At 40.7% G+C, this 10,347-nt stretch overlaps 1 protein-coding gene across 4 annotated transcripts in view; it reads right to left on the reverse strand.

The window, feature by feature from the left end:
* The window catches only part of prkcz (protein kinase C, zeta), a 197,280-nt gene that overhangs the window by 80,868 nt on the left and 106,065 nt on the right, over positions 1 to 10,347 (reverse strand). For all 4 annotated transcript variants that reach the window (XM_062054179.1, XM_062054177.1, XM_062054180.1 and 1 more), the window contains 2 exons: positions 10,088 to 10,146; positions 6,629 to 6,823 (listed from right to left, as the gene is read on the reverse strand). In XM_062054179.1, the coding sequence (XP_061910163.1) occupies positions 6,629 to 6,823; positions 10,088 to 10,146 (254 nt within the window). The remainder of the gene's footprint in view (positions 1 to 6,628; positions 6,824 to 10,087; positions 10,147 to 10,347) is intronic.

Consider the following 10,347-nt stretch of genomic DNA (forward strand, 5'->3'; position numbering starts at 1 on the left):
TAATCCCAGGGACACCAAGCCTACCGTCAACCATGGTGGTGGTAGTATTATGCTCTGGGCCTGTTTTGCTGCCCAGAGGAACTGGTGCTTTAAATGGGACAATGAAAAAGGAGGATTACCTCCAAGTTCTTCAGGACAACCTAAACACATCAGCCCAGAGGTTAGTTCTTGGGCGCAGTTGGGTGTTCCAACAGGACAATGACCCCAAACACACGTCAAAAGTGGAAAAAAGAATGGCTAAATCAGGTTAGAATTAAGGTTTTAGAATGCCCTTCCCAAAGTACTTACGTGTGGACAATGCTGAAGAAACAAGTCCATGTCAGAAAACCAACACATTTAGCTGAACTGCACCAATTTTGTCAAGAGGAGTGGTCAAAAACTCAACCAGAAGCTTGACAGAAGCTTGTGGATGGCTACCAAAAGCGCATTATTGCAGTGAAACTTGCCAAGGGACATGTAACCAAATATTACCATTGCTGTATGTATACTTTTGACCCAGCAGATTTGGTCACATTTTCACTAGACCCATAATAAATTCATAAAAGAACCATCCATCCATTTTCTACCGCTTATTACCTTCGGGGTCGCGGGTGGCGCTGGAGCCTATCTCAGCTACAATCGGGCGGAAGGCGGGGTACACCCTGGACAAGTCGCCACCTCATCGCAGATAAAAGAACCAAACTTCATGAATGTTTTTTGTGAAAAACAAGTATGTGCTCCAATCACTCTATCACAAAAAAATAAGAGTTGTAGAAATTATTGGAAACTCAAGACAGCCATGACATTATGTTCTTTACAAGTGTATGTAAACTTTTGACCACGACTGTATATCACAATAAAGACATAATCTGCGATTGATAAAAACGCAGGAAGTGATCACTGATCAGTGGGAGTGACACGCTAACAGCCAATCAGGTGACAGTATCAACTATCAAGTTTGGTTGATTCTTTGCATGGAGTGAGAAGAGAAAGTCAAAATGAAGAAATTGTGGATAAAAGAGGAAAAGTCACCTGGACAGTTTTTAGATGTTTCCAAAGGGACCATAAAGGACCATAAGTGAATGAAACTAGGTGCCACACCACCTTAGCCACACTCGCCCTTTAGAGCACAGCTGTAACTTCATTTTAAAAGATTATTGTTAGGTGTTCAAAGTGATTTTTCTATTTTGTTTACTTTGTTTGAGTGTTTTCCATGCTTGTGTTGACATTTCCTTTTTGCCTTGATAGCTGAGGGATTATAAAGGATAGGAAGTTGCATTTCAAATAAATTTAATTTTTTTCTCTTAGTCTTCATTTTCCATAGGTCATAAAAATATCAATAATTGTCAATATTGACTGACATTAAAACACTTATATTGTGATAAAGTTGTCATCAATATCGCTGGGCCTATTACTAGAGGTGGGGGAAATAATCGATTTTTAGATGCATCACAATTCAGACATGGACAATGTCTGAATTGTGGTAGAATCGATTAATAAACGTCAATAATTTATGATTTATTTATTGTAAATAAAGTCATGCAGACAGTTCTAAATTTTGACTGACTGCAGCGAGCCACCTCACCCAGAGATCCAACCAGCTCCTTTATTTTAGTGCCTTATGTTCCAGTTTAGCACACATTTTCATTAATTTAATAAATGTAATGGGAATTCATTTAACTGTTCCTTATTACAAGTGAATAGTTTTTTTTTTAAAGTTGATAAACGCTTTTTTACTGAAACAAATAGAAAAGTAAAACTGCATCAATATACAAAAATTAAAGATGCATCAATAATACATTTTTAATCACAGCTCCTGATTCGTAATCATAATAACAATTTTCTGAATCTGAACGTTTTTTTTTATCTGTTACAGACCACAAACACATATACAGATAATAAATATGACATGGAACAGTTTTAGGATTTATGTGTAATTTATGATCATATCAACAGAGCACACACACACACACACACAACCATTTAGTCGCATCACCGAGCCAGAATCCAGTCCTCCAAGAAGATGAAACATGGCGAGCAACGTAGCAACAATCAATATAAAGGAATATATATATATACACACACACATATACGTACAGTATATACAGTCGTGGTCAAAAGTTTACATACACTTGTAAAGAACATAATGTTATGGCTCCTCTCTGAGCTGCCACCTTACCATGGTAGAGGAGTTTGCGTGTCCCAATGATCCTAGGAGCTATGTTGTCCGGGGGCTTTATGCCCCCTGGTAGGGTCTCCCAAGACAAACTGGTCCTAGGTGAGGGATCAGACAAAGAGCAGCTCGAAGACCTCCATGAAGAATAAAAACAAAGGACCCAGATTTCCCTCGCCCGGGCGCGGGTCACTGGGGCCCCCCTCTGGAGCCAGGCCCGGAAGTGGGGCACGATGGCGAGCGCCTGGTGGCCGGGCCTGCCCCCATGGGGCCCGGCCGGGCACAGCCCGAAGAGGCAACGTGGGTCCCCCCTCCAATGGGCTCACCACCCATAGCAGGGGCCATAGAGGTTGGGTGCAATGTGAGCTGGGCGGCAGCCGAAGGCAGGGCACTTGGCGGTGCATGGGAGTTTGCCCAACCAGTCTAGATGTGCTTTGTGGACTTGGAGAAGGCATTCGACGGTGTCCCTCGGGAAGTCCTGTGGGGAGTGCTTAGAGAGTATGGCGTGAGAGTATGGCGTATCGGACTGTCTGATTGTGGCGGTCCGCTCCCTGTATGATCAGTGCCAGAGCTTGGTCCGCATTGCCGGCAGTAAGTCGGACACGTTTCCAGTGAGGGTTGGACTCCGCCCAGGCTGCCCTTTGTCACCGATTCTGTTCATAACTTTTATGGACAGAATTTATAGGCGCAGTCAAGGCGTTGAGGGGATCTGGTTTGGTGGCTGCAGGATTAGGTCTCTGCTTTTTGCAGATGATGTGGTCCTGATGGCTTCATCTGGCCAGGATCTTCAGCTCTCACTGGATCGGTTCGCAGCTGAGTGTGAAGCGACTGGGATGAGAATCAGCACCTCTAAGTCAGAGTCCATGGTTCTCGCCCAGTAAAGGGTGGAGTGCCATCTCCGGGTTGCGGAGGAGACCCTGCCCCAAGTGGAGGAGTTCAAGTACCTCGGAGTCTTGTTCACGAGTGAGGGAAGAGTGGATCCTGCGATCGACAGGCGGATCAGTGCGGCGTCTTCAGTAATGTGGACGCTGTATCGATCTGTTGTGGTGAAAAAGTAGCTGAGCCGGAAGGCAAAACTTTTAATTTACCGGTCGATCTACGTTCCCATCCTCACCTATGGTCATGAGCTTTGGGTTATGACCGAAAGGACAAGATCAAGGGTACAAGTGGCCGAAATTAGTTTCCTCCACCGGGTGGCGGGGCTCTCCCTTAGAGATAGGGTGAGAAGCTCTGCCATCTGGGGGGAGCTCAAAGTAAAGCCGCTGCTCCTCCACATCGAGAGTAGCCAGATGAGTTGGGCCGGGCATTCCGAACACCTCCCTAGGGAGGTGTTTAGGGCACGTCCGACCGGTAGGAGGTCACGGGGAAGACCCAGGACATGTTGGGAAGACTATGTCTCCCGGCTGGCCTGGGAACGCCTCGGGATCGCCCGGGAAGAGCTGGACAAAGTGGCTGGGGAGAGGGAAGTCTGGGCTTCCCTGCTTAGGCTGCTGCCCCTGCGACCCGACCTCAGATAAGCGGAAGAAGATGGATGGATGGATGGATGTCTTGAGTTTCCAATCATTTCTACAACTCTTATTTTTTTGTGATAGAGTGATTGAGCACATACTTGTTTGTCACAAAAAACATTCATGAAGTTTGGTTCTTTTATACATTTATTATGGGTCTACTGAAAATGGGACCAAATCTGCTGGGTCAAAGGTATACATACAGCAAAACAAAACAAAACAGGCCCAGAGCATAATAGGACCACCACCATGCTTGACGGTTGGCATGGTGTTCCTGGGACCTTTTCTCCTCCAAACATATTGCTGGGTATTGTGGCCAAACAGCTCAATTTCTGTTTCATCTGACCACAGAACTTTCCTCCAAAAGGTCTTATCTTTGTCCATGTGATCAGCAGCAAACTTTAGAGCCTTAAAGTGTCGCTTCTGGAGAAAGGGTTTCCTTTTTGCATGGTAGCCTCTCAGTCAATGGCGATGCAAAACACGCCTGACTGTGGACACTGACACCTGTGTTCCAGCAGCTTCCAATTCATTGCAGACCTGCTTTTCGGTGGTTCTCGGTTGACTCTTGATCCTGACCAATTTTCTCTCAGCAGCAGGTGATAGCTTGCGTTTTCTTCCTGGTCGTGGCAGTGACAAAACTGTGCCATGCACTTTATACTTACAAACAATTGTCTGCGAAGTTGCTTTTGGGACCTTAAGCTGCTTTGAAATGGCTCCAATTACTTTCCTGACTTGTTCAAGTCAATAATTAGTTTTTACAGATCTGTGGTGAGTTCCTTTGACTTTCCCATTGTCGCGTTTGTAACCGAGTCTAATGACTGCATCACATGAGCCCTATTTAAATGGGCTCAGAGAAGTCAACAAGTGTTGTCAATCATAATCACTCACATGAAGTTAAGAGGCCATGCCATGAAGATAATTTGATTTGATTGTAACTTTTCTACATCCCCAAAATTGATCATGTATGTTTCTGTATGTATACTTTTGACCCTGCAGATTTGGTCACATATTCAGTAGACCCATAATAAATTCATAAAAGAACCAAACTTCATGAATGTGTGACAAACAAGTATGTGCTCCAATCACTCTATCACAAAAAAATAAGAGTTGTAGAAATTATTGGAAACTCAAGACAGCCATGAGAGTATGTCCTTCACAAGTGTATGTAAACTTTTGACCACGACTGTATATATAAAGGGAATGGTGATTGTGTTGGGACTATTTTTGAGAGAAAAATGCCAAACTAAGTAAAAAAAATGGATGAGGACATAAAGACACAATTTATAATCAACTGAGTTAGTTCCAGGTGAGTACTCAACAAAGTGACCTCAATGCTTTTTTAGCTTCCTGACTTTTGTCCCCGGTGACATTTCCTGGAGCAATGACTGGAGAGTTGTGTGATTGACACAAATAGTTGTGTAGTAAATGTTGAACACAGGAGTACTTCAGAGTACGACTTTGATTGGTTCTGTCATGCGGCTTGAAAAAGTCGTATTACAATAACGATGCCCATTGAAATTAAATCAGATCAATTCAATCGGTGCTTGGCCACTCTAGAACGTCACCGTTTTAACACGTAACATGCCTTTTAAAAAGAAAAACTAGTTTTCAGATCATAAATATTGGATAAAAACAATACAATTGTTTTTTATAATGTGTTTTATATGGTCGTTTGCATTGAGTGTCATTTCTAATACTTGAACTGTGCTGCAAAGCAACTGTCTGTGAAAAGAGTTATATAAATAAATGTTACTTACTGACAATAGAACGTAATCTCCTTCCAGCTGCTTCTCCGTCAAACACACAATCAGCAGCTTCTTCATATTTTCGTGCATAAATGTTTAGATATTATTTCAGTGCCTGGTGTTATGGACTCCTTCTGCCTAAGTATGGTGCAGACTAGCAGTGCTACGCTCCAACTGCTGCACCAAGTTAGCTAGCTACATGTTCTATCATCTTTTTGATGATTTCTTTCTTTAATTCAATAAATATCATCCACTTCTTCTTCTTCACACTCACTTTCTTCTCAACCATGCTTGGGAAAACACAGTTATGTACATCTCTAGCTAGAAGCTAATGCTAGTGAGTAAGAGCGGATGTTTTGGTCGGCTCTTACGGGGCCCACTGTGACACTCACTACACCATACAGTGGTGGGGACGCTCGTTTTGCTTGCAACCGAAAGCATGACAATTAGCAGAGAGACAGCTCGTATCGCCGAAAATTATTATAACAAGCTCCTTGCTTACAGTATTGATAAATCACTGAACATTAATATAACAAGCTCCTCCCTTACAGTATTGATAAATCACCGAACATTAATACAACAATCTCATTGCTAACATTATTGAAAAATCACTGAACATTATCATAACAAGCTCCTTGCTTGCAGTAATGATAAATCACAGAACATTATTATAACAAGCTCCCTGCTTACAGTATTGATAAATCACTGAACATTAATATAACAAGCTCCTCCCTTACAGTATTGATAAATCACCGAACATTAATATAACAATCTCATTGCTTACATTATTGAAAAATCACTGACCATTAATATAACAAGCTCCTCCCTTATATTGATAAATCACCAAACATTATTATAATGAGCTCCTCGCTTACAGTATTGATAAATCACTGAACATTATCATAACAAGCTCCTCGCTTACAGTATTGATAAATCACTGAACATTATCATAACAAGCTCCTTGCTTACAGTATTGATAAATCACAGAACATTATTATAACAAGCTCCTCCCTTCTTACAGTATTGATGAATCACCAACCATTATTATAACAAGCTCCTCCCTTACAGTATTGATAAAGCACTGAACATTAATACAACAAGCTCCTCCCTTACAGTATTGATAAATCACCGACCATTATTATAACAAGCTCCTCTCTTACAGTATTGATAAAACGACAGTAAAAGAGGCCTTCAAGTATCATCGTGGTTATGAAGAACCTTACCTCGTCGTCATGGACCAGCTCCTTCTTCACCACCTTCATGGCGTACACCTGCTCGTTCTTCTTCAGGCGCACCAGCAGCACTTTGGCGTAACTGCCACGCCCGATCACCCGGATCAGGTCGAAGTCCGCCAGGCCCAGAAGGAGACCCTGGGACAGCTTGATGCCATCGATGCCGTCCACCACCGCTTTCATGTCCTGCGGCACAGGGGACACGCGTGTCACCTAGGGACGGCCGATACGGCCTGAACTCTGGATCGCGATATCCACTGCAGCCTCCTGTTTTTTTATTTGGTTATTTTCTGCTGTAACATGTTTATATTTACACTTTTGTTCAAATGTAATCAACACTCATTCTTCTCTTGTTTGGATACTTTACATTAGTTTAGGGCGATACTACAAATTTGGATATTGATCCAATATCAAGTAGTTACAGGGATAGTATCGCTCACACCAATGCTGATAGTAAAACTTTTCAATATCAATAAATAATTACATTTTTGATCACAATTATAATCAAACACAATATCTATTAAATATTGAAATTATTTTTGGCTCTGATTTAAATCCTGTTTGCCCCTAAAGTCCTCCTGTGTCCAGGGACTTATTTGTTGATTTTGCAAACAATAACAAAAATTACAAGATTTTAAAAAAAGAAAAAATATCGATCTAATCATTGTAGTATCGACCGTATACTGATACTATATATGGTATCGTTACTGTCAATATTTGTATCGATCTGTCCATCTCGGTTTACATTCAAGAGCTTTAGCTTAGCAGTTAGCGGTTAGCTTATCCTACTACGATGTGTAGGAAATAAAACCAATTTTCTTTGTAAATCGATTTTTGAAAATTATGAATCGATTTGGAACCGGGATGAATAAGAATCGCGGTTCGGACGTGATTCTATTTTTTTGTGCACTCGTATTGTGTAGTGTAGCAAGTTTATCTATTCGTGGACCTCGAGTGATAACGATGCTTGCAAGAAATTACATTTATTTGCCGCAATGGAGGCTTTGCACTGTAGAGGGACAGCGAGGACACCACGTTGCAGTGAGGACGCGGTCGTTCGCTTTTGCAGACACAGCTGAAATGTGTGATTAACATGCAATACGGTATCAAAATCTGTCGTCACCCAAATTGATATAATTTATATTAGGGCTGGGCGATTATGGCAAAAATTATGATCACGATTACTTTGATTGATATTGTAATCACGATTATTCATTCATTTGAAAACATGAGTATTTATTGTACCATCAAAAGTCAACTTTTAATATAGTTTAAAACTGGATATAAATTAGTAACAAATAAACCACAACAAGTGAAATAATAATAGTAATAACAATACATTTAAATAATAGCAATATAAATATAGCACTGCACTCTTATTGTGAAGGGGGGAAGTGTGCAGCTTGACAAAAAAAACCAAGCCTCTCAAGTAGCGACCACTGTTTGTACATTAATGTTACATCCATGATGTCGTTCACCACACATAAGCAGATGAGATGTGTTGTGGGTGTATGATTAATTCGCTGTTTGAAATGACTGTCTCGACTAGGGTTGTACGGTATACCGGTACTAGTAAAGTACCGTGATACTAATGAATCATATTCGGTACTCTACCCCCTCTAAAAAGTACTGGTTCCCCACCCCCTCATTTTATTTTAACGGGCATGACGGCACGCAGTTGTCACGTCGTGACATTGCTGCTTTTACGAGCAGAGGAGCATGTTCGGCAACGCACAATCACTTAAAAGCAGACAGAGTATGTCGACAGAAAAGGGAGATCGGACGCATTTTGGCTCAAAAACTAAAGATAAAGGTGAAGCTATAACACTGAAACACCCTCAGAAGAGGTACTTTAAGACATGGCTAGCTAGCTAGCAGCTAACATCCATCCGCAGTCTGCAGTGTTTTAGCTACTTCTAAATCACTAATCCTTGTCTCCATGGCGACAAATAAAGTAAGTTTCTTACAAGTATCATCCCTGCAGTATGAGGAATAGCTAAACATGCTTCACTACAAGGTAGGAGGATACAATAGCTCACCGGCGTCACCACTAACAAAAGCTAGCGCGCCTGAATGTACACCTGACATCCACTGTAATGATACCAAGTACAAGAGCGTATCTAGTCGATACTACTATGATTACATCTATATTTTTTATAATCACAAAATCTACTTTTTACTTTTTTTTAAATTTAAATTATGTTTTAAAACTCAGGAAATACATCCCTGGACACACGAGGACTTTGAATATGACCAATGTATGATCCTGTAACTACTTGGTATCAGATCGATACCCAAATTTGTGGTATCATCCAAAACTAATGTAAAGTATCCAAACAACAGAAGAGTAAGTGATTATTACATTTGAACAGAAGTGTAGATAGAACATGTTAAAACAGGAAGTGATCAGATATTAACAGTAAATGACTAAGTAGATTCATAATGTTGACAAAATAATAGAATGATAAATGACATACTGCATATGTCAGCAGCCAATAAGGAGTCTTTGTTTGCTTACTTACTACTAAAAGACAAGTTGTCTCGTATGTTAACTATTTTATTAAAGGACAAAATTGCAATAATAAACATGTTTATTGTCCCGTAGGATTTTTTGTTAAAATAAAGCCAATAATGTCATTTTTTGTGGTCCCCTTTATTTAGAAAAGTATCGAAATACATTTTGGTACCGGTACCAAAATATTGGTATCGGGACAACCCTAGTCTCTACATTCACATTGTTTATCCGAATGTGGCGGGGATGAATGGATGAATAATGTTATTTTCCCAAACAAATCTCAACATTTCACTGACATTTACAGTATCTCAAATTCCCTGATATTATTTTGCGTTTATCAGCAGATTCCATTTTATCGGCCAATGATGTGACTCTGTCCGCGGTTAAGTGAACACGAAACCATGCCTTACTTTTTTGTTGAGTTTAATGATTATTGACTAGACATACAAGTGTTGTGTCAAATAAAAAATAGTAACCATGTGCTCTTTTTTCCACTCCTGCGCTCCTCATCTGTTTCACCGTCACCAGATCAGGAATTTGCATGCACCTTGGTGGCCCATTAATTGTTTTTTTCCAATGATTGTATTTCCATAATCAGGAGAAGCCATAATCGAAATCGAAAGTTAAAGTTGGATTAATTGTCGAGCCCTAATTTATATTGTTCATCAGTCACACAGTTATTAATATTTTGTTGCACTCAAAATGATTCAACCCAAACAATCCTTGTAGAATGATAGATTTTGTGGATTATAAACCTGCAGTTTAGTATCACCCGAAATTATTTAAAAATCCACCATCAATTGAAAGTTTGTACATTTTCAGAATAAATGTGAGTTCCAATTAGAGGCCGGTACTAGCGGGTATTGCTCCAATATCAACATTGTGACACTCTTGCTAATGATGAGAGGACAAAAAGCGTGCGTAGACGTCCTCACCTCTCCGTCGTCCGTCTCTTCAATCTTGTCCACGGTGCAGTTGTGTGGTATGTATGGTCCTGGAACGACAAGTATGAGCGTCAACATGAGCCTCTGCTTTTGGTCCAGTAGAGGGCGATGGAGTCCAGTGAGACAGGACACGCTGCTCGAGGTCAACTCACAGAGGTTGTAGTAAAACAACTCCCAAGTCAGTTCATCGTGTCCTGAATTGTTGATTTTAAATGCTGCTGTCATCAGAAATCATCACAGACATGTTGACT

This window comes from Entelurus aequoreus, linkage group LG07 (genome assembly GCF_033978785.1).
Source record: "Entelurus aequoreus isolate RoL-2023_Sb linkage group LG07, RoL_Eaeq_v1.1, whole genome shotgun sequence".
In the NCBI taxonomy this organism is placed as follows: Eukaryota; Metazoa; Chordata; class Actinopteri; order Syngnathiformes; family Syngnathidae; genus Entelurus; species Entelurus aequoreus.